Here is a 25,715-nt window from a genome sequence, read left to right on the forward strand (position 1 = left end):
ATATATATATACATATACATATATATATATATATACATATACATATATATACATATACATATACATATATATATACATATATATATATATATACATATATATATACATATATATATACATATATATATATACATATACATATATATATATACATATACATATATATATATATACATATACATATATATATATATACATATACATATATATATATACATATACATATATATATTACATATACATATATATATATACATATACATATATATATATACATATACATATATATATATATACATATACATATATACATATACATATACATATATATATATACATATACATATACATATATATATACATATACATATATACATATACATATATATATATATACATATATATATATATATACATATACATATATACATATACATATATATATATACATATATATATATATATATACATATACATATATATATATACATATATATATATACACACATACATATATATATATACACACATATATATATATATATATATATATATATATATATATATATATATATATATATATATATATATATATATATATATATATATATATATATATAAAACTAAGGCTATTTGAAATTAATGAGATCTGTTACAGCCTGTAACAGACAGATATGCCATAGGCCTAATTCTAATTTTTATTATATTTATCATGAAAAAAGTAATTGTTTGACTGTTTTAAAATTTGGTGACATTAGTAAGATAAGTCATGCTATCAAACTGGGGACATTTACCTTTATTACAAAGGATTTTATTATTTGATGTCTAAAGTGATGGATAGCTGGTCTCAAAATTTATGAGGTAATAAAAAAAAATAAGTCAGATTATCTTCAGACAATGTATAATAAAGGTTACCAACTGTATATTCTGTCCTTAAAACCATTTAGAACTATGTTGTCAACCTGTTTGTTCTTTTGAATAGGCTATTTTGTTTTGTTTTTGTTATTTATTCCAATAATTATTTTTTTCTTACTTACTTTAATTGACAAAACAACCCAATCTACAACAAATTCATACATATATTTATTTGGATGTTGCTGCTTTTCAGAATCAATGTTTATTGAAATAAACTTTAATAATAAATATTTGTACTATTTTTTTCTGCATTAATAGCGGACATAAAGCATGATCATATTTTTAGTTTCTCTGCATTAACAATAATAATTCATGTTCAAAATACCTTTCATGTGTTTATTTTTTAATGAGCCAGTTCCAATGTAGTTAATGCAGTCAATTAAAATTTTAGACATTTAATACAAACACAATTTTGGAGATACATGATTAATATCAGATGCCTTCACATTACACTATGCTTCCGAGCTTTTTTCCCATCATCTTTTTCAGAAAAAGAAAATAAAGTGCAGAGACGGACATGCATTCAAATCTGTTTATCCCATTCTTTCCATGTTATGTTTGGTAAATTCGGTGTCTAAACATTTGACTCTTCACAGTCTGGCTAAACTGGTTTAAGCGAGGCTAAATTTGGCATACTAACAACCTATATATTTTTACATAATTACATCAAAGTTTCTGTTTGGAATTGATGAAAAGCATATTGTTCAGTATCAAGAACCAAAACATCTAAATAATTTGAACAGAATAGACGTGGAATTGTACTTTAAGTATGCTTTGCCATTAAAAATGACAAATTACGAAGTGGTCTTCTCCATCTCTCTTTCTGTCTATGCCTAATTTCAGCAATTCTTGACAAAACAATGAATTTGTAAGCCTATATCTTCTTGTGTAAATAAATACAAAAACCTAAACACTGGAAGCATATGTAACAACATCACTCAAGCCCTTTAACATAACTTCAATGTAATATAATGACTGACAGAAATATAATAACTCATGACATAATTTACTTTTCAGCAGCAGATTCTGACCATAAGTGAAATAAATGTGAAAAAGTTTTCGGTTTTAAAGTCTGTGCGTAGTTTTAACTTTAATCTGTTGCCCTGGATATTAGTGTTTTTGTATTGTAAATTTTCCCTACTACAACACATTATACAAAGCCCCTAAGGGGACATGGTGATGAAAAAAAACAAGAGATAGGAGAAATAATTAATTATATTTCAATACATTTACATTCGCTCACAACACTTTTGGGTTCACTTGCAAAAGCATTGAAATATAATTTTGGCTCCCATCTCATTTCACCATATCCCCTTATCATCCAGCCGATTAACAGTCCAATACTTCATATCACTAATATTATTACATCTTCTCAGTAGGGGCTTTAGAAAAATGTTATATGTATAAATAAACTGACACTGGTTTTCTGCATCCCACCCGAAAAAAGACTAAATTGTAAGCCCAATAAGGGTAGTCGTACCCTGCATACCTTCAACAAGAATACAAATAACCAACATACAAGTGGAATGTTGATGAATCTTTACATATATGCATGCCGCTCCTTACCTTAATGAACTCCAGCTCAACAAAACACGTTTAAGTGCAATATATGAATTAATTTAAGATCCTGATCCAGAAAAGCCAGACCAGATCACAGACCTCTACACTTTGTTGGCATGCAGATTAGTGCAAAATGACTTATTTACAAAGGCTTATCTGTCCAAGACCTTTCGATCTCGGAAAACTCCACTCACGTAATGCAGCTGTCCCTCAAAAACATACATTTGTGGCTTTACGTTCTTGTGCATGTTCACGAACGTTACAAGTGGACCGAAATGGAATTGAAATGGCATGGTGCAAGTGGTAAAATGTGCAACACAAAAAACTGGATCAAACCAGCTTTAAACCTAATGACCAGCTGGTGATCCGTTCATAGGCATTACATGACATATATTTATACAATGCAGTAAGTGGCATTAATGTCAACACTGTAACATCACGCTTTGTCAGGGCTGTGGGTGACTTTCTCAATCCATTTCAGGAAACGGCCGACCCGTGTGTATACACCAGGATAGGTGGGGTCGCCACAACCGTGACCCCAGGAGATGACTCCTGTGAGCATCCAGTGCCCACCGTCGCTCTGGCACACCAGTGGACCCCCACTGTCACCCTGACAACTGTCCACACGCCGATGGTTCGACAAGCTCCCGGCACACAACATGCGGCTGGTGAAGCGACTGCCGTAGCGTTTTTTACACTTCCAGGAGGGCAGTAACGGAACCCAGGCTTGGAGTAGTGTTCGGGAATACTCAGAGTCTAATACAAAAAGAGAAAGAAAAATAAGCAACATTTCAAAGTATGTAAATAAATTATATTATATAAAAAATATACACAGTACCGTTCAAAAGTTTGGGGTCAATGACATTTACTACTTGATACTTCTATTCAACAAGAAGGCATTCGATTTGTTAAAAAGTGACAGTAAATATAATATTCTAATGTTACAAAAGTTTTTTTTTTTTTAGCTTTTTTATTCAGCAAAGAATGTATCACGGTATCCACCAAAAATATTAAGCAGCACAACTGTTTTCAACATGGAAAATAATACAAAATATTTGTTGAGCAGCAAATCCGCATATTAGAATACTTTCCGTACCTGTAATTCCCCAGCCGGTAATAACACAGGCTATGGGCCTCTTGCCCTTCTTGTTGCTGTGAGCCGGAAGGCAAACTGCATTAGTGTGCGGGTTAAAGGCCACACAGTTCCCATCTGTGCCCTTCAACTTCAGTAAGGCAATATCATACTCCCAGCCCTGGCTGCTGTACTTCCTGTGGATCACGATGCGCTCAGGAGAGAGAGTGCGCTCAAAGTCATCCCTCTCCTCTGTGTGATAGTCGCCGAGCCGCAACACGTAACGGGAGGGGTCAGAACCAAACCTGAAAAAAAGAGATGTTCAAGCACAGCATGTTCATTTATTGCCAAGATGTCATGAATAACATCAACTGTAACAGTGTAAAGTGGTTATCATTCTATGGAAAGCCACTAGATGTCAGTAGAGTCACTCTCTTACCTCTTGAAGCAATGAGCAGCAGTAATGACCCAACAGGAATTGATGAGAGTCGCCCCACAAAGTGGATGTGTGCCCTTCGATTGAGACCTCAGCCACAAAGATACTTGCCATGGCCAGTCCCCACTACATGACAGTCACACATGGTTTAAAAATATATTTAAAAAACATAGTCTTTGTATTCATGCTAGTTTCATATGGTTAACACTGCCACCATTTATAAAAAATAAAATTTAATGTACTGTCACTTTTGATTATTGCTAAATATATATATTTTTTTTTAACATACTGACCCCCAGCTTTTTAATAGTAGTGTACTTTGAATTAATTATTAGATAAGGACCAAAAAAATCCCACCAAATCCCCCTTAATTTCCATTATATGGAAAAGAGTGGGCAGCACATTCTTCAAAATCTCTTCTTTTTTTAGCCTGACAAGCCAGACCCACATCAAGATGTTGGGTCTGGGAACACACCATTGGCAGGGCTCAATCCGAGGGGCGGGATAAATGGTTGTCTTTCAAATTCCCTCTGCACGCAATAGGATAGCGCTACAACCAACCAGAGCAACGAAGAAGGTGAAGCGGAGCTAGTTGATACATTAAACTTTCGCCGTATCCGGTCGACAAAACTCCGAAGACATCTTCCTTTCTTAAGATTGACTTCAGTGCCGTTCTTTGTTTTTTTTCTCACAGAAAAGCTTAACTCCAAGTCTTCCAGAGTCGTGGCCAAAGCCGATTCGAAAGACAGCTGTTCGCCAGCTTCTTTGTTTATGAGTAGCACGCGGAACCGCCACAATTCTGCCGTCGTTATATTAAGCCCGCCCGCCGACTCTATACACGATGTGATTGGCCAGACCAGAGTTGCTAGACGACCCTGGCTGCAAATTACATTTGCTGCCGCTAGGGTGCGTCTAGATTTCTAGGCTTTTCTTTTTGTGTTCCAGGGAAGAAATACAGGTTTGAAAGGGCATGGGGGTTAGGAAATGATGAAAGAATTTTCATTTTTGGTTAACTATACCCTTAACTCAAAAACAGTTTTGCTGTTTAATATCAAATTACTAAACAATTATAAAGCAAATTTGTAGTCATTTTCCTGTAACTCTAAATATACAAACATTATATATTGTTCCCCAATGACCACAGTGCAATATAAGACAATAAAAATGGCAGCTGGCCAATAAACAATAAATACAGCGATCCATAAATGTAATGCAGATGTTACAATGTAAGCAAATAAAATAAAGCCTGACGTCCATTACCGTAGAGACTTGTCTCCTCCAATGATCCTTCTCCTGCGCCTCTGTGTGTTGGGTCTCAAACCACATTCCTGCTTGCTCATGCCGCTGGACTTTACAGGTTCAGTGGTGTAATCACAGATGACCCCCGCATCTTCACTGTGCCTGCAATCATGGGCGTCCAGGCCTACAGCTGAACACTCCCCTAATGAAGCCTCAGTCCCAACGCACTTCACGTTATCCAGATGGATGGGACCCTGGCCCTCGCCGAAATAAGCCATGGAGCGGGCCTTCGAGACCCCACTGATATTGAAAAGGGGAAAGAGGAACAAATAAGTGTCTGAGGATTTTAAGATCTTCTTTAATCACATGAAACATACTTACATGAATCCTAGCTGTCTGCAGACCACTCCAGCGTTGATGTCATTCCAACCGTCATCACACACGCTGCCCCACTGGCCATTAATAAACACCTCTACGCGGCCCTCCTTACGGCTCTCACCATCCACCAGCCTCACCAGGGGACCTGGAACCACAGCATAGCTAGAAACAGCATAGAAAAGATGGGCCTCTATAGACTTGGGAGAATAAAATTAACATAATTAATTAAAATGTAAATGCATTCTCTTTTTTAAAGGATGATGTTATGCAAAATCATATCCCCGATATGGGGTACAAAGGCTAAGAATGTTTATATTGGCACCAAATGTAATATGGTGCCTTAAATGACAGAAAATAGCTTTAAGGTATATTTATTTTTAATAATTAAATATGATAATTATTGTCTTTTAAAAGTTATATTACATATCACATTCTTTTACCAAAGCTAAAAACGTTCCAATAAATTATATCTTGTTTTTTGGCCCTGTCCCAAATGGCACACTTCATATGCACTTACAGTTTTATGGACTTACAATGGCCACCGCATGCTAGTTAAGTCCATAAGACCGTAGGGTGTCCCATTTGTCTTATTAGGTTTAGCTTCAAGTATTCAAAAAATGCCTGGTGTTGGTGGCCTTGGAGTCAAAATGATTGAGAACCACTGATTTAGATAGCAGATAATAAAAAAAGCACATTATGTTAATGAAATTAGCTGTCAGAGCAACAAATCACTTTCTGATGATTGTAATAATTTTTACACCATGTCCAAACCTTATTTTTTTAAGCAGATAAATATGCAAACATGTCATTTAAGGGGCTATATGCGTTTTTCTGAAATTTAAACTCGCGACTGACACCTGTGGCCAAAAAACAGAACTGCTCTCATTTTCTGCTACCTCTCGCAGCGGTGGTGACGTCACATCCGCAGACAGCGCGGGAAAAGACGACCCGCCAGAAAATAGGAAAAATAGGATACAGGCTTGTAGGTGCACCTGCTGTGAGCGGAAAGGTGTCAGTATGCTCATCAGGAGATGTTTGAGTCATAAATGGTCAAATAAAAAGGCTATTGTTACGTTTATTTTGGGGAAAAAGTTGCATATAGCCCCTTTAAGATGATATTTCCTAGTATCCAATTTGTTTTGGAGGGCTCTTAAAAGTGCAAAATGGGCTTGTTTCTTCTTGTGTAACATCTGAATAGGATTTTGTGTTACTCTTGATGATAATAAAGCTAATAAAAGTGTTTACGCACCAGTGGCAGGAGCCACTTCGGGGATTTCATTGTTCTGTCCTTCTCTTTCGCAGCGTATGCCCACATCTTCACTGTGGGAGCAGTCATGCTGCCCCCACTGACCACGAGCACAGTCCAGCAGAGAGTTTTCGTCTCCTTCACATTTCACCTCATCCAGCAAGATCAACCCTGTACCCTCCCCATACATCCCATCTGGAGCCATCTCAGCACGCCCTCTGTTGGACAAAAAGCGGTATGGCAGCAACAGATTACAGTCATACATTCCTCAAATGAAAACATCTAATATGAAAAATGGGCTGCTTTTAGTTACTTCAAAGTAGCAGATCATATGCTTACATACATTTACACAAGAAATATGTTATCAATCAGCTTACCGATAACCCAACTGTCGACATACCACCTGGGCGTGACGTCCGGTCCAGTTGTCATCACATACGGTGCCCCATTCTCCAGCGTAATAAACTTCAAGGCGTCCTTCCCATGGGCTATCACCTCCTACTAGACGCAACACTCCATCTACAGCAGCATTAGCATGGATAAGTTTAATCTATGCTCATATACAGACAGATAAAATGGTGATAAAAGTAAATGGGTTATCATATGGGCAGTGCTGTTGTCTGACACAGTTCATGTCATCTTCACCTGTAAATGGGTTACAAGACACTCCAGCATCCTCCATGTGGTCACAGTTATGCCGGCCCCAGGGAGCATGAGGACATTCCTCAAGAGATAGTTCATTTCCTGTGCAGTGCACGCCATCCAGTACGATAGGCCCAGTGCCCTGCCCAAAGTGTGCCCATGTCCACGCCTTTGGTACACCACTAAAAATAAACAATTGCCTGTGATTTATTCCAATACCAAAACAGTCAAGAAACACATTCCTTTTCAAAAGTCTGGGGTCAGTATGTTTAAAAAAAAAAAAGAAATTAATACTTTTATTTATAAAGGATGCATTAAATTGATCAAAAATGACAGTAAAGACATTTATAATATTACAAAAAGTTATTTCAAAATGCTGAACTTTCTATTCATCAAAGAATTTATCATGGTTTCCACAAGAACATTGAGCAGCAAAACACTGATATTAATAAGAAATGTTCCTTCAGCACCAAATCAGAATGATTTTTGAACTGAAATCATGTGACACTGAAAACTGCAGTAACCACCGAGTTCCCCCATTCACACCAAAAGCAATAAATATAAAGATAACTATAACGATTAGTGTCCCCACCATTGCACATTATTGTTCTGTTTATTATAAGCACATGCTGGAGTTTTGTTGTCTGCCGCTTTAAATGCTCTTTAAAGCTGGATGGTTTCTGATTGGCTGTCAATTTTGATCATTTTGTCATTCATTAGCTTGAAAAAACTGTTCTGAAAGTTAATCAAAATATCTTGTTTCTCTGTGCCGGTATCTTTATAGTTGTGGTGTGGGCTCTGCTAATATTTTTTATTTAATGATTTTTAAAACTATATATTTATCATTATAGTTCTTGTCCTTGGTGGCGTAATGGCTGCTCAAAATTCAGCTTTGCCAGCCAAGAATAAATTAAAATTTAAAGTACATTACAATAAAAAAGTTATTTAAATTGTAATAATATTACAATTGTATGACAATATTATTGTATTTTTGATTAAATATATAAGCTAAAAATACTTAAGAAAGATACAGACGAAGAAAGATACAGAGGTACCATATTAGTTGAGTTACAGTACATAACTTTGTAATGATACTTACAATGAAAAGCCATTCAAGACACATCATTATTGATGTATATAATGTACAGAAGAGGAAAGTGAGAAAGTGTAGTAGAAAGTTAACAGAATGCGTTACATGGATGGTGAAGGGTAAAATCAGTTACTTTCGATCCCACTGCAGATTCATGGAGTGAATCCCTGCACCCCATCAATCATTCATACACTCCTTCCATTCATCTATATTTATAAAGTTCACTCACTGTGCTAGTGCGCGTTTGTGTGTGTCAAAAAGGACTGTCCTTTTAAGCAGCACTCAGATTTGTGCATGACATCATCAGTGTCTCCCAGCTCAAAGCAAAGCATTTCTAAATATTATCTAAACAGAAAAGAGCTCAGTAACATCCTAATGATGTCCTTACTTACAAAAGCTTTCAAGCAACATTAGAAGAACTTGCAATAATTCTTGTACTCATGCTTATTTTTTTTACTAAATGTATTTTTAGAGCTGTCAAAGTTAACGTGTTTTAATATTTAATTTAATTTAATTTGATATCATTACAGTTTCATTCTTTCAGGTGCAAAATCAAATTATTATTTTCACAATTATTATTTTTTTCTTTTTATCGACAGCCTCAGTTTAAAAGGTTTGAAATAAAATAAAATCTGTTTTTTTTTATTTCAACATGTATATACACCTAACATTGTTCTAAAAGAAGGTAGATAAGCTGTCAACTTAATAGGCAATAAATATTTTCCAGATAATATTTTAAATAATTTTAGCTTTAGACAAAATTATATTTAAAAATATGTAAAAAAAAAAAAAAATCTTTGCAACAAGTTTCTTAAAAAACACTCATTATTGGGATGTTATACAGTCTATAGTTTAGAAAATGGTAATAAAATATGACAAGAACTCCGAGTTAAACTGTGTATGATTCATCTTGATAATGTCAGATAACTTTGATAGAAAGGTATGTAATGGATTACAATCAACCAATCAGCTATCAGCTGTTAAATTTAAGTACACAATTAGATAATACCAATTTAGGGTCAACCAATGACCAAGCAAGCAATGCTTAATTTTGTTCAGTCTGTGGTATAAAAGGTCACATTAGCAATTAAAGAAAAACACGCAAGCAAAACATGGTCAGGTCAAAGTGTCTGAATAATTTGGGTCCCAAATGTTTTATAAATTTTACTGGTAGCCCACTGTATGAAGAATTTTTGGCTATAATATGTCACAGTTTACTTTATTTTGCTATCCTCACTTACATAAATTAACTATAGTGTTCTACACCCACCAGTAAAAAATTATATCTGGTGTCTGAATAATTTTTGGTTTGACTGTATATGAAGTAATATTTGGGGGTCCTTGGCATCAAAAAGGACACATTATGACATATTTCTTACCCCAATCCCAACTGTCTGCAAACCACTTCAGCATCGATATCATCCCATTCGTCATCACAGATAGTACCCCACCTCCCGTTATGGTACACCTCCACACGCCCTTCAAAATCCTCAAGGCCTCCCACAAGCCTCAGGGGGGCACCATTGCCTAAACAAAACAGTCCAATCAACTGATGATTAAATTACTGCAGCAGAGAATGAGGTTACACTTTATTTTAAGGTGTCCGTGTTACTGTGTAATTATACATTTAAGTACTGAGTAATAATAAGGAACAACGTACGTACTTTACGGTTATCGTTAGGAATAGGGGTTGGTTTATGGGTTAGTTGCATGTAATAATGCATAATTTATAGTTATTACTACAGTAATTACATGTAACGTGTAAGAAGAACACTGTTAAATAAAGCGTTACCAAGAAGGATTAGGACAAACTAATCAGTGAAACATTTCACAATATTTTGAGAGCAGAAGCTTAAAACTCTACTATATGCATCGCCAGAGATACCTTTACAAGATATAGGTCTCCTACATATGGCCTAATAATACTGTGTAGCATGTATGTGTGCATGGCAAAGGATGGGGACATGTGTAAGAACCCATGGCATAGCCTCAGAGATCTCAGATTGCTTTCTCCTTCCTAATGTTTCTGTGTGAATAATTCACAGCTCTCTCTAAATATACCTGACCCTGTTCTAGCAAACTGTCCCATTACAACAGGCACACGGTTGACCCTACTTCTGTCTTCATTTAGCTCCACAGAAGGCCTTTCCACGCTATAAAACGGTTGAAAATATATCTTATAGGGGTATGATCAGATACAGGAAGCTTGGCTTTATGAACTGTGACTCTGAGAAATGAAATTGACAGCATGTGACAAAGATAATGTTTCCTAACTTGCATTCTCTCGCTCTCTCGGCCCTATATATATATATATATGTGTGTGTGTGTGTGTGTGTGTGTGTGTGTGTGTGTGTGTGTGTGTGTGTGTATTTATATACCTTTCAAAAGATTAAGCAAATTAAATTACAAGTAAATTAATACTTTTTTCATATATTAAATGGATCAAAATAGAAAGTATATATATATACAGCTCTGAAAAAATTAAGAGACCACTTAACATTGATTTCTCAATGTTAATTGGTCTCTTAATTTTTTCCAGAGATGTATATAGGATACCCCACTCAAATGAAAAACAAACTTGCCCTCTGGAACAGCACACACTACTCCAGCCTCATTGCCATGGTTACAGTCGCCGGAGACATACTTCCGGCTCCGGCACTTCAGCAGAGAATCTTCATTGCCATGGCAGCCAAGACGTTCAAAGTGGAAGAGACCAGATCCAGGTCCAAAGTAAGAGTGCCGAAGCGCAGTGCCGATTTCACTGTTGGGAGTTAGCAGGTAATTAAATGAGAGCATATACGGAGTGTGTTAATCAGTACAGAGCCTCTTGCTGATAATGAATAGAGTTTGCAGCTTATACCCGAGCCTCAGTTGTCTACAGATCACACTGGCATCTCGATCGGTCAGGTGGGTGTCACACACTGCTCCCCAACGGCCATTGAGGTACACCTCAAGACGACCACTCTTATTAGACGAAGCTCCCACCAACCGAGCCTCACCTGGAGGAATAGGTGCAGAATCTAACATATTCAGAGATTTTGATATATCACAAATATTTTCTTTGAACTGTAAGACTGTTACTTGGTCCACTGATTTGTTGAGAGTGGGATAAGAATATATATTCTTATCCCACTCTCTACAAATCATCAATGGGTGACTCATATAAATATATACGAGCGGTGACTTCTTTAACCGGGTATGCTGGGTGGTGTATCATGTCAAAAAAAAAATTTAACGCATGGTACAGATACATTGGATGGGTTTATTATAAGCGAGACGCTGAAGACAGCATGTCTCAACAGGTGAATATAGGCTACTTTCAATAAAAGGTCCAACATATTAAGAAAAGTTGTAGCTGTGTTGCTTTGTGTCATGAGAGTATACTGTATATATATATTCTCCAATGATTCAACTTGTCTCTTTTAGTGTTGTCAAAAGTACCGATTTCGGTATAAAGTCGTGAAATTTAAAAAATTTGACCATACCAACCTTTCCCTCTAGCATTTTCGAGCGCTTATATACACACGGGAGTGTTTGAAAGCAGGCGTCTATTAGCGGATGCCTAATATATCCGCTGATAGACGGAGCCGCTGATAGACGCCTGCTTTCAAACGCTCCCATGTGTATCTGTGTAAGAGCTCGGTGAAGAGTGTAAAAGACATCCATTTACAACATGTTTTTGAAGCATTGATCATTGTAGGCAATCATAGACATGTATGTTGAGCGCGTGAACACAATGGCCAATCAGAGGTGTTTAAGAATCCGTTCAGCAGCGCTTAAAATGCTAGAGGGAAATGCTGGTAGTCACATTTGTAAAATTTCACATTTTTTAAATTGGTACCTAAGTCGGTAGCCTACTTTTGACAACACTAATCTCTTTACATGACACTGTGTGAAAAGCTGTGTGAAAAGCTTTTTATGTTTTGAGAAATCCATTTCTCCACTTCCTTATTGTTGCAGATACTGTCTTCTTTATATTCAGTTGAGAGCAGACATCCTGAAATATAATTAGCTTTTACCTCCGTATTCTTTCTCCTTGACTAGAGGACAACTTAAATAAAAGCGGCACAGCTTACCCGACTCTCTCCCATTTACATTTACAGACTCTGTGAATCAGCTCTCTATAATTAGTACAGAATGATCACATTAGAGACACTGTGTCTTACAAATTATCATGTTGCTGCCACACGTCATACTCACAGACATGAATTTAAATACACACACTAATTTTTTGAGTCTGTAACAGTTTAATGTTATTACATAGAAAGGAAAAGGAGGAGAGAGGCAGACAGAGATAATCACAGCTCCCAGAGATAAGGCAGACAGATTTCAACACAGACACAGGCAGTGATGACAGACCAGCACAAAGAGATCCAGAGAGTGAACAGACACTTTCAGAATGGGAGTAATACAGAGTAACAAATCCACATGAGGGACGTGAGTCTGATTGATTATTAGACAATAAACGCATAGACCGGTGAAGATGAATAGAGGATAATAAAAAGAGAGGACAGAGAGAATCCTTGGCCGTGGCTGTTTGCTGTGACTGCAGTAATAAACATCACTCAGCTTCTGTACAACACCACCTACGCTAATATGACAGCTATGAGACGAATACTCACCAGGACACATTCGCTTAATAAACAAACAGCACGGTCCAGTAAGAACTTTTCTAGGTCAAATGTAGCTAGACTAGAGCCACCTGCAACCATGCACTACAGCCCCAAATGTTTTTATTTTGTGCCTGTTTTAATATGCTAGTTGTTTCTCTTATTTACGGCATTTATGTACTGCAGGTATTTGAATTGTAATGGCAGCTGATTTAATATGGAATGAGTGTATTCCAATACGCCATTTGTATGTAAAGGACTTTGAGATACAAAAAGGAAACTTTGAAACAAATTAGCTTCTGCTTCAATCTCGATGTACAATGCATCATTTAGTTTATGTTTTTGTACTGCCTCTATGCAAATAGACCTAAATAATTGAACCAAAAATAAATAAATAAACCTATAAATAAAACTGAAAATGAATTAATAAATAAATAAACATGTGAATAAATATATAAATACATACATATAGTTAGGCTTTATTAGCTCCAGAAAGGCATGTGTTGACCATAACGATGAATAATTTGAGAATAATAAAAATTAAACAGAATTAGCCTCCTCTGTGGGTACATTTATTATGTCTAGATTGTCTAGAACATATTCAGTGCATAATTTAGCTAATTATAACTTAGCCGGTTCACAGTATATCTCTGATGTCTAGAACGAACCATGGGATAGTCATGCTAGACTCTCTGTAATGATAACCAGCATGCTCAACAGCCTGAAGCAACATTTTTTCACAGTAACACTAAGCGTTTTCAAGCTTCATCAGAAATAGTTTTGCATGTGTTGGTTGGTTTGTAAATGCTTTTGTCACTCTGACACTTAGGGCCCTATTTTAATGATCTGAGCGCATGGTCTAAAGCGCACGGCGCAAGTGCACTTAGGGCGTGTCTGAATCCACTTTTGATAGTTAAACAACGGGAAAAATGGGCATGTGTAACGGAGGCCAGCTAGTAGTCGCTGTGCGAGTAAACCTCACTCCTCTTTGTTAGAGCATCCAACTCTCATGCCGGCAGACCCGGGTTCGAGTCCCGCTTAGAGCGGGCGGTTCGAATAGGAGGGGTTACATTGGTTCCGTGACCCGGATGGGAGTGAGGTTTAGGGGGGTGAGTGTAACGGAGGCCAGCTAGTAGTCGTTGTGAGTAAACCTCACTCCTCTGATCTCAAGAGACGCTCTAGCGACTGACGCTAGAGGTTGCAGCCTTTAGCCTCCTTGTTAGAGAATCCAACTCTCATGCCAGCAGACCTGGGTTCGAGTCCCACTTAGAGCGGGGCGGTTCGAACAGGAGAGGATACACATGGTCCAAAAGGGTTGTGCCTAGTCTCTTAATGAGGTGTGTTTTGGGCGTAACGTGCAATAAACCAATCAGAGTCTCGTCTCCCATTTCCTTTAAAAGCCAGTTGCGCTCGCACCATGGCGGATTTGCTATTTACATGGCGGAATTTGCAAGCGGAAAAAAACGGAACGCTTAGCGAGGAAACAGATCTGCTTGACACCTGCTTGCTCGTCATTACTGCAAATAGGTAGACTAATTCTGATACATTCAATGACTACCCATTATGACATGTAGGCATTTGTACACAATAATAATCTTTTACATTTTAGTCCTTTTATTTTTAATATTTAAACATTTTTGGTGCTGCTGTGCGTCCCTATGTGTGTGTGTGTTTGTGTAATAAGCAGAGTTACGTGTGCTGTGAACCCGCCTATAGGCGCATATTACTAACACGCCCTTTAAATAACGCTAAAAATACAGCGCTATTAACTTTAGTCACAGTCATGTTCTGTTTAGTTTCCTTATCATGGATATTTATTATTAAACTTGGAGTATATTGCTCTATTCTTCTGTCTTCGTCTTCTTGCCTGAACATCAGTGTTACAACTGTAGACCAGGTTTTTGTTGGTCAATGGCGCAGTCGTTTTCAGTTGGCTCAAAATAGCAATGTGCCAACAATGTGCCTAAACGCACCTTGTTTTCGGACTAGAACTCGCATGGGCGCAGAAATGGGCGCAAATGCATTTGCTTTTTAAACAATGTGGCGCTGGGCGAGAAAATAAAATCTGCGTCAGGCTGAAACTAGCAAATAACACTTGCGTCATGCCTGTCGCCACATAGCACCAGGTGTATGATAGGGCCCTTAGGGTCTGCTCACACAGAATGCACAGTGTTCTAAAAATGCGCAGCTGTAGTTAAAAGAAATTTAACTTTTAAGAAACACATTTTAATAGCCTGCGTCTTTATTTTTTAACCACGAAAACACATTTGATTTAAATGGGCCCTTACCTTTCCTCAAAACACAAAGTAATACAAAAAGCTGTTAAAATGAAAATCAATAAAAAATAAAGAAAGAACAGTAAGGAAAGCTCACCCTGATGGCAGTCGCAGTAGGCCCATCCTATGGCTCCTGATTTCTGTCTGAAAAAGCACCAGGGGTTGGATTCACGGTCTGGATTTCTACAGTGGTTGTGGTCACCCAGCCCACGATCAGGGTACTGCAGCATGTAGTCTGGAAAGTCTGTCCATTTTAGACAGGAAGAGCCAGAGTCTGTCTGAGACACAGATCCATTGTAATAACCCAGCTCAGTGAAGCCCTCAGAGCAGGACAAAGGACCTATGGGAAACACACACACTTTACAAGTTAAATTCAGCATTCAAATTACTTGAATAAATGCCCATGGCGGAGCATAAAAAAATATTTTAATGCAGTGGCAAATAAAGCTCAACTCATTTTAAAATTCTTGGCAAGAAGAAAAGTGCATGACCTAAAATGATAGGACTTTGGGTTAACTCAAAGCAGCAGTGATGCAAACCTGTGGTCTTATTAGCTTTCTTATTTTGTAACTTTTTTTCAGAGTGAAAAACCCTACAGTCTTTCCTCTGGGTGCAGAGGGTGAGGACAGCGGTGTGAGATACTAATGATGGCTTATTGCAGTGCTGGAACAGCAAGACCTGTGAGGACCCACTATGATGAGTCAGATTCAGACCTTACATGCCTTAAAGTGATGTGTTAAAATATTTATTACTATAGTACTATATTATATAATAGATTAGATATTTACATATTTAAATGTTTTTTTTAACTTTTCTACCTTAAAAGGAAAATGTTTAAATTTAGGGGTAGGACTAGGACTTAGTATTATATAAAAACAAAAACAAGTATCTATGGTATTGTCACGGCAGGCTGCTAACAGGAAGCGCACGGCGAAGAAGAATTCAATACAAATAGTCTTTAATCAAAAAAATTCACAGGAACATTTAGGAAAACAGAATAACAACCCTCTAAAGGCCAAAGTATACTTAATTTTTTATGCGTACATGAGGGTCAGCGTACAGTGTGTGTGATGCGAATTTCATCATCAGAAGAGTATGCGTGTACTGAACGCACACCGTCAGATTTTTTAACCGTGTGTAGTTTGCAGTATTTTCATGGGTTGTAACTTGTGGCGAGAGATTGCTCAAAACTGTGAACGTGTTGAACGCCTGTGTACGTGTACGAGTCAAAAGAAGTATACATTGCAAGACTGTGCGCATACACTCGCATACGCGTAAAAAATGAAGTAAGACACCAAACAAAGAACTGAATGACAAAGATGAACAAAAGGGCTAATTTATTGGACAACAGGTAAAAGGATTTATTATTATTAGGAATCATTAAATCAAAATGGGTTAACTAGGTCAAATGACAGGGAAACAGGCACAAGGAAAACAGAACCAAGACACAATGAAAACTAAAGCAAAACAGAGCTCACACGTTGCAGTAGCTCTCCCGCCCGGGGCTCTGGTGAAGGATGTGAAGCTGGAGAGGGGTGAAAACAAACAGAAACAGACAAAACAGTCCATGGGGGAGTAGAGGAGGAGGGGTCAGGGGGAGCCAGGAGCAGGAGTAGACAGGCAGGGACCCAGGTCACTGCCAGCATGATGATCCATGGTGGAGTCGCAGGAGGGAGTAACCATGGTGGAGGCCTGGGAGGAGGGACCCGGGACCGTGGTGGAGACCCAGATGGGCCAAGGAGACACAGAGCCAGGGTGACACCGCAGGTCCGGAGGGCCAAGGTGAAGCTGTCAGCTTTTGGGAGTGTGGTGGAGGCAGGGACCCGGAAGACTGTGGTGAAGCCGGAGCGACCGAGGACAACGGCGGAGCCAGAGGGAAGGCGGAGCCTGATAGAGGCGAAGGGATGGAGGGTGGAGGCGCAGCCAGATGCCAGGAATCCTACACAGGGTAATGCCTTGCCACGGCTAAAACGGAGGGACGAGAGAGCCCGGCGAAGCTGGTAGGATGACGGGCCACCGTGGAGACGAGAGAGCATGGAGCCAAGGCGGAACTGATGGGTCAGAGGGCCGAGGAGGAGTCTGACACTTGGTGGCTGGAGGCGGAGACAGGGGATCCTCACGCCAAGATGGACCTGGGGAACAGGCTGGCTCTGGTAGAGAAGGTGGGAGAGGTAGGCTGGGAGGGATCACAGGGAGCACAGGTGACATGGGGCTGAGCGGAACCAGGGAAATTATTCATTTCAAAATCATCTAGATAGTCACCAGAGGCCAGGCAACACTCATCCCCAGCAGCGGGGGTGTGGGCGGGGTTTCCCTCTCTCTCAAATTCCACCAAAACTCCCTCGGGTTGAGTGTCGTTGCCAGTTCACTCACCTAGTCAGACATGTCCATGGGCTCAGGCTCCGGGGCGGGGTGCAGCTCAGCTTGGTGTACTGGCTCGTTGTCCCGAGGTGTGCCCTGGACCTGGACTGAATAGTGCGTTTGGCACACTAACTAAAAAAAAAAACCAGAGGTGAGACTCCAGGTAGCAGTCCCTCTGCTTCAGGCATAACAAAAGAACACCAGGAAGGACCATGGTGACGGGATGGAGAATCAAAAGGGTGGCTGCAAACAGAAAGCGCACGACGAAGGAGAATTCAATACAAATAGTCTTTAGTCCAAAAAACTCACAGAACAATTTGGGAAAACATAATAACAACCCTCTAACACTGACGACACCGAACAAAGAACTGAATGAAGACAGGACTTCACAGAGGAACTAAAGGGCTAATTAATTTCAACAACAGGTAAAAGGAATGATTAATCAAACACACTGGGAAACCAGGTCAAATGACAAGGAAACAAGGAAGAGAAGCAGAACCAAAACACAATGAAAACTAAAGCAAAACATAACAGGCATGTCCTCAATTAGATTGTGATGTATTGTAAATGACACTCGTGTGTGTGTGTGTGTGTGTGTGTCTGTGTGTGTGTGTGGTTCAAGCACAAGGACACAAAGTATCCTATATTTTCAATTATATTTGCCAATTTACTTTTGCTTGCTTGCAACAGTTAGTCACATAATCAGGAAACTCCCTTTTTCCAAATTATTCTAATCAAAACCATTAAAGCAAACAGAAATATTGTTACTTTGGAGCATTGTAACCAAATAACGTGATATATTCTAGACAAGTCTCATGTGAAAGAGCATTCTCTAATACATTTTATGTGTAGCAGGAGGCCAGAAACAACAATTCAATTTCATGCTTTAGTGTGGGCTGTTAAATTAATTTGTAAGCATTTAAACAATCCTTTAATACAGCGATCCATAATTTATTAGCAACATTCTTATGCTGTTGTTCCCCATATGCTGCAAGTCTGTTATCTAATGCATTTCTGGAAATGTGACTAGAAAGGGAGAAAGTCCTGGGCTTTATGCCCACCGTCCAAATGCAAGCCTAACTGAAGTCTTGACATATTTTCAGACAAGAGACAAATGTTAAATCCATCCAACATAAGAGAAGGATATTTAAAAAGTAGTAGTCACTTTCTTCATTGGGTGCTTTGAAGGCATTTATAAAAGGGAATGAAATGAGCTTTTAAAGAGTACTCATAGGAGACGCTCTTTAGAGTAATTAGTGGTTTGCTAAAAGCATAACGCATATAATTTCAGATTATCTAAAACATTTGTGTATGCAAATAACAACAGTTTCACCAAAGGGAAACTTATCCATCACAAATAAATGTCAGAATTGATCATCTCTGGGAAAAAGCAGATAATGTATAGGCCTGTTGTGCAGGATCAAACAGAGGGCATTGCTCTCTTTAGAACAGGTGCTAAACCCTTAGGGCGACAGAGATGAGACCATCTCATACTGTGAGCATTATGGGCCAAAATGCTTGCAGAGGTAACGCCAGAAAAGTACTTACACCTGTATGAATATACAAATCTACACCCTGCGGACACATAGCCTAACTCCTGTCTCTGCTTGTGTGGATTACTTTAGCATAGACTTATTGAGCTGAGATGAGTGCACTTAAAGGTGGGGTAAGTGCTTTCTGGTAACCGATGTTGATTTCAAATCACCAAAACAAACACGCCCCTATTTTGATAGCTCCGCCCCCCACATATATGTAACCCAGGCAACGACTATGGTGGAATCTGCTGTGCCAGCCGGCCGAGGGTATGATATCATCAAGAGATTCAAGATTCAAGATTCAAGAGTTTTATTTGTCACATACACAGTTATATACACAATATACAACTGGCAGTGAAATGTAAACAGGTCCGCTCCATGGACAGTGCAAATAACAGTTACAAGAAATTAAATAGAAATAGAATAAAATTAGAATAAAAAGTATTAACATAAGTAGAATTATAAATAAATCAAGTAAAAGATAAAAATAGGAAATAAGATAAAAATAAAAATATAAAAAATATGTGGATATGATAAGTGAGATAAACTGTAGACTTAAAAATAAGTGGTTAACATAAAATATATAATATGTATATATAAAGAAGTATAATGTGCAAGGTTTATTACAGGTTGTTACGCAGTAACAATAGGGACGTAAAGTGCAGTGCAATTGCAGTATGTGGATGTTAATGTTAAAAGACTGTATGTTTATGTGTGTGCGGGGGTGAAGTGAGTCACGTGACTGAGTTCAGGAGTCTGATGGCCTGGGGGAAGAAACTCCTCCTGAGTCTTTCAGTCTTTGCCATCAGGCTACGGAAGCGCTTACCAGATGGCAGCAGGGTGAAGTGAGAGTTTGCAGGGTGATTAATGTCTCTGATGATTTTAGTATTTTAGTCAATAAGTGAAAGCAAAGCAATGTGTGTTACTATGGTAATCCAAGTCGAACGTTCAGTGAAAAAGTCATCCCTTAAATCCCAAAAACACAAACACAGTTCTCATGAACAACTCGACAGCACGAGCACGATAGACAAACTAATGAACATATTACAATTATGACAAGATTAAAGGGTTATATCGATCACGAAAAGAGGAACCAAAGGAAACAAACATATATGAGGAGTTTATTGTCTTACTTTTCCGACTCACTTTGGGAACTGATACTTGAAACAGACAGTGGTTTAACGTTATAAGATGTGGAAATGAATGGGTAATTATCATAGCTGAAGTGAAAAACAATACGATCGCAAATGGACAAGCAACCAAGCACGACACACGAACATATTCAAGCAAAAGCCAGCATATATTAGTTCTTTGAAACAAAACAAAATCAATGTTACTCGCCTATCGAGAAGAAATAAAACAACCTCGGCCTTCGCTCCTTGAGTTGTCTCCAGCGCTGGAAAGCTGATCCGATATTTACGCGGGTCCTACTTCTTGCCTGATCGTAAGCCTTCTTTTGTTCCACAGACATCTTCCACATTTGTTTTTTATCTGTTTTTTATCTTTTGAATATTAACGTGCACTGAGCGCTCTCTTCTCCCCGTCATTAGTAGACTGCCCCCTTACTGCTGATTGGCTACAAGTTTGTTTTGGTACTTGGCCCGAGACACTTTTCTAAAGCAGTTTTGAAATACCCACTTACTCCACCTTTAAAGACTGATGGCCCAGATAAGCATATAAGAGCTAAAGCGTCATTGAAACTCTATTAAGTCAGCCTCTTCTGTCTATATTATTCCAAATATAACTGTAAACAAAGTACTAAAAAAAACTCACATAGTATCATTCCATTTCTTATTAAAAAACTTTTGTTTATCATAAGAGAACAGTATTGGATTTCCAATTTGAGCCATTTTTAAACCTCCAGTCCATCCTTTATGATTGTCTTGATTTAGGCAGAGGGAACAGAAGAGGATGACATTGACATAGCTTTCTGACATCTATTTAAAAAAAATATATATATATATTATACATAATATAATGATAAAATATTGATCATTATTTTCATTGCTGATAACCAATATATAATATAATATGATGATATGGTATGATATATGATTGATATGATATATGATATGATATAATTAATATAATATAACATTATCAAATATATATATATATATATATAGCCAATAATCATAACTAGATATATAGCCAATAAAAAAATAATAATAGTAATTTCAGCCAATAACTGGTACGGATATATATTATGCATTTCCAAAAAAACAAAGTGAAAGTTTGCAAAAAAAAAGCTCTATATTCTTTTCATTAGTATCATAAATATGTGCAGTGCGTGGTCGATGATAAAACCCCATACACTGTGTTACGAGCATAACGTGATCTATGGAGAAAAGATTTGATCGTTGCTGTTTCTTTCAATGGTTTTAGTTTGATTGGATTTTTGGACACCATTACATTTAATAATAACCCATTTAAAAATATGTTCGACATTACAAATAGTTTCCATTCTTGTACATTGGCAGGTTAATAGTTCAACAGTCCAAAATCTTTTCTTGCACACACTTGTCTCGTGACAGCTCAGGTTCCATGCTGTATGTCGGTCTTTACATACAGTAAAGCAATTTGCTAAAATAGCATCAGGGTAGAGTTCCAGTCATATTTCTCATGGTGTTACAGTTATAGAGCACGATAAAGACCACCAACAAGACTCCTGGTGGTATCACAAGAGACTAAATATAAGCTGTTTAACAGCAGAGGCTGCCGGCCTGAGTAAAATAAGTCTACAGATGAGGCAATCAGAGAGGAATCTCACACTGCCCCAGCATGAACTGGGAGTAGGTTGACGGTTCTGTGGGAAGGTTGAGTAGATTTCAGCATCCTGCCCCAAGGATGTCAGCACACAAACCTGCCCAGACTTGGAAGGCAAGGAAAGCAATAAAGTTCACAGAATATGAATATGACACGTGTAATATGCAAAAACAGTGGGGCATTCGGTCTCAAATTAGCTAGTCCTTAAAGCCCATCAATGCCACAGTTGCTTCACATCCATTCGCTGTCATCAGTAAGTGTTTGTGCTTCACTCATATTACAAGCACATTGAATATTGTCTTTCTCACCCCAGCAAACTTGTCTGAGGAGCGATTGTTGTGGTTGAGTATTTCTTTAACTCTGCCCTAGGGAAACATCGATGAATATATCTCTTGACAGTCGAGTGGTTTTGCATCAGTTAATGTTGTATTATACAGAGCCAAGCAGAGATGTGGTTATTGGCATCGAAAGAGATGCTCTTACCGAGAACAAAATACAGTGACATTTCAGCTGCAACCAATCAGTGTGTGCCTGAATTAGGTGACGTAATTTAATTTCCTAAACAAATGTTCTCACAAAAGAGATGCTGGTATATCGCCAATTCTCGTAAAAGAAACAAAATAGGATTCCGGCCTGCACCTTTCTTCAGCCTTTAAGAAATAGTGAAAAATATAGATTGTAAATACATGCGAGTGCCTACCTGAGCTCTGCAGGGTATTTAGGTACACAGCGCTCTGTCTTGCCTATGAAGACAAAACAACAACAGTCAGTTTACTTTGGACCTGTACTGTACCATATTCTTTGAATTACTTTGTGAAATTTATGATGATTTTCTTATTGGTATTTTGTTTAATATATATGAAAGTACCATGGTATTCCAATCTGATACCTTCAAGGTACCACGCTCTTAAAAATAAAGGTTCCAAAATGGGGGTTTGCAGTGATGCCATAGAGGAACCATTTTTGGTTCCTCAAAGAGTTCTTAAAATAACCCATTTTCTAATAATCTATAAAGGCCTTTTCCACTACAAATAACCTTTTGTGCAATGGAAAGATTCCATTCTTCACGGGACCATATTGCCAATAAAACCCTTTTTATTTTATGTTTTATGTACATGACACATTTGTAAGGGTATGGCAAATAAATAAGGTGAATGGCTATACCTGAATTATGACTTAAACGCAGGGCAGGATACAGCCTTATTTTTAGTTTATACCATTTGATTTTTGTTGTTTGAGTTGTTTTTTAGGGTGTTTTGTTTTGATCCCAATAACCAGCTGCCAGCCTTAGTCAGGTTTTCTCCCTGGAGGAAGGATATCAAAGTATCCGTTGCTTTACGACAGGAAAATGTCACAAAGACATGAGTTAATAGTGTGGAGCAGTTTTGCTTTAGCAGTACAGCTGAGATCAAAGAACACTATCATGACCATCAAGCCATTACCTGACTGTGTGAGCTCACACTTTTCTCTCATCCTGACTAAACTGCAAGCAAACGACGGGACAGGATGCTTGCAGTGCAGAGAGGATGCAAGTTACTTAAACCTTCAGACTTTAGGAATAGACAAAACAACAGCAAGTATATGTTAACGGTCTGATTGTCCTAAGAAACTGCACCCACCTGTGTTCCTTGTGTGCCCATTGAAAACCATTAAAATTCACAAATTCTTGATGGTTTTGTTTTATGAATTAAAACTAAACTAAATATTGATGGAGGACCACTTTTATACAAATAAATGTGTATTATTAAACACTATATATAACAAAAAAATTGCTCTAATTGTCTGAGTTTAGATATTCTCGACCCGAAGACAATAGAGTTGTTAAGTATGTAAGGCTTAAGGTAGATAAGCTTTAAAGGTTTTAAAGCAGGGTTTTGGCCAATTTTCAGCTTGTCATGCTACAGTAGACCAGCTGAAGATCATCTTTAAGCATCTTAAACCAGCAAATGTTACTGGTGGTAACCCTTTATTTTACTGTAGTACTGTTTAAATATTACTGAAGTAATAACGGTAAATTATGCATAACTGCATGCAACTAACCCTAAACCACTCTATTCTTGTTAATTAATATTACTCAGTAATTAAATGTATAAACTGTAACAAGGACACATAAAAATAGTGCAACCATGATTTTTATCTAGAAGAGAATGATAATTAAAAAAACAAAAAAAACAATAGGCTATAGGCTAAGTAAAAAATAACACGTTTTACGCAGCATATTATGGAAACAGGATCATAAAGAACATGTAAATATGCATATGCACGGCTCTATTATTATCTCGTGATTATTTAGATCCTTTAAAGAGATTAAATATAGGCTACTCGGGGCAAAGTACACCTCAGCCACAAAAAAATGAACAAAGACTGCATGATAATTCCTTCTGTAACAATTACCACACTTTCACGTGACACAAAGCGTTAGTCACACACTATAGTGAAGATGTCAAAGCGTCATAATAACATGCAGGATCAAAATGTAAAATTTTTCGCTTGTCGACTTCCATTCTAACTACTCATTTAACAGAAGAAAAATGTACAAAAACATATTTAGGATAGCCTAAAAAACAGCGTTTTGTCGCCGTCTGAACTCTCTACTAAAACCCAAAGAAACACGTCAATAAATAAATCACAGTCAGCTTGACTGTTTGTGAGCTGACTAAGAACTTATTAGTCATAGCAAACTGCGTTTACATACCTCGCCGTAGACACCGACAGCGAAACGAAAGACTGCAGCGATAGAGAGGATCCCAGTGATATCCATCCTGTCATTGATCATACATCCAGCACAACTGTCCCATCATCGCTGTACGCGGGCATACAGGGAAAGTGGGACGCCTTCCCGCCTCAAAATATTTACAAATGTATGTTACAGAAGAAGAAACATCAAAAATGATCAGATAGAACAAAACAATATTGTGTAAACTTCTAAAAGTCCAACGACACGACTGACACCCCTCCCATGTTGAGGTCTGACTGAGGTTCGTGTGCTGTTCTGTTCTCTGAGGTGACACGGAAAGTAGAGATGCCGCTCCTGCAGCCTTCTGTACACACTACAGATGATTATAGGACATAAACATTTATGGAGCACGGTGCAGTGAGGCTGTCCCCTATGCCTATGGCAAGCCGTCAAAACATTTATTCCTTTAAACTAACTAGCATCTTTTTTTATATAGTAGCCCAGCATCTTTTTTTTATATATATAGTATAGGCTAGCCCATACTTTTAATTAGTCATCCAATAACGACTATCTTTTGCCATTTCACTAGTAACTATTTATATAGGACTACTTGTGCCAATACGCCTACTGATGAGTTTTATTTGGTAGATTTAAAAAAAGTTAATATTTAAATTGCTTTAGGCTAGGCTACTATGATTTAGTGAATAAATAACATTGAAGGATAAACAACCCTCAGTTTGTTACAAATTTGATTGTAAACCACTCATTTGTACATGTTTATTTTCTTTTTAAACAACATCCAATCAACAACTGATGTATTGAACTAAGTGATCTGTGAAATTTAGCGTAAAACACTGGCAGCTGTGGTTGCCAGAAACTTACCGTAAAAATATGATAGCAACTTTTCAGGTT

At 37.7% G+C, this 25,715-nt stretch overlaps 1 protein-coding gene across 1 annotated transcript; it reads right to left on the reverse strand.

The window, feature by feature from the left end:
* Positions 1 to 1,233: 1,233 nt before the first annotated feature.
* Positions 1,234 to 25,243, reverse strand: LOC307141903 (neurotrypsin). Its single transcript, XM_079842375.1, has 14 exons — positions 24,822 to 25,243; positions 22,827 to 22,869; positions 15,562 to 15,804; positions 11,439 to 11,577; positions 11,161 to 11,339; positions 9,958 to 10,105; positions 7,492 to 7,670; positions 7,224 to 7,365; positions 6,850 to 7,064; positions 5,604 to 5,745; positions 5,244 to 5,522; positions 3,987 to 4,109; positions 3,572 to 3,852; positions 1,234 to 3,231 (listed from the first exon to the last, which is right to left on the reverse strand). The coding sequence occupies exons 1-14, from the start codon at positions 24,900 to 24,902 to the stop codon at positions 2,912 to 2,914; spliced, it is 2,514 nt and encodes an 837-aa protein (XP_079698501.1). The 5' UTR covers positions 24,903 to 25,243; the 3' UTR covers positions 1,234 to 2,911.
* Positions 25,244 to 25,715: the final 472 nt, after the last annotated feature.

This window comes from Gobio gobio, assembly GCF_949357685.1.
Source record: "Gobio gobio genome assembly, chromosome: 18".
In the NCBI taxonomy this organism is placed as follows: Eukaryota; Metazoa; Chordata; class Actinopteri; order Cypriniformes; family Gobionidae; genus Gobio; species Gobio gobio.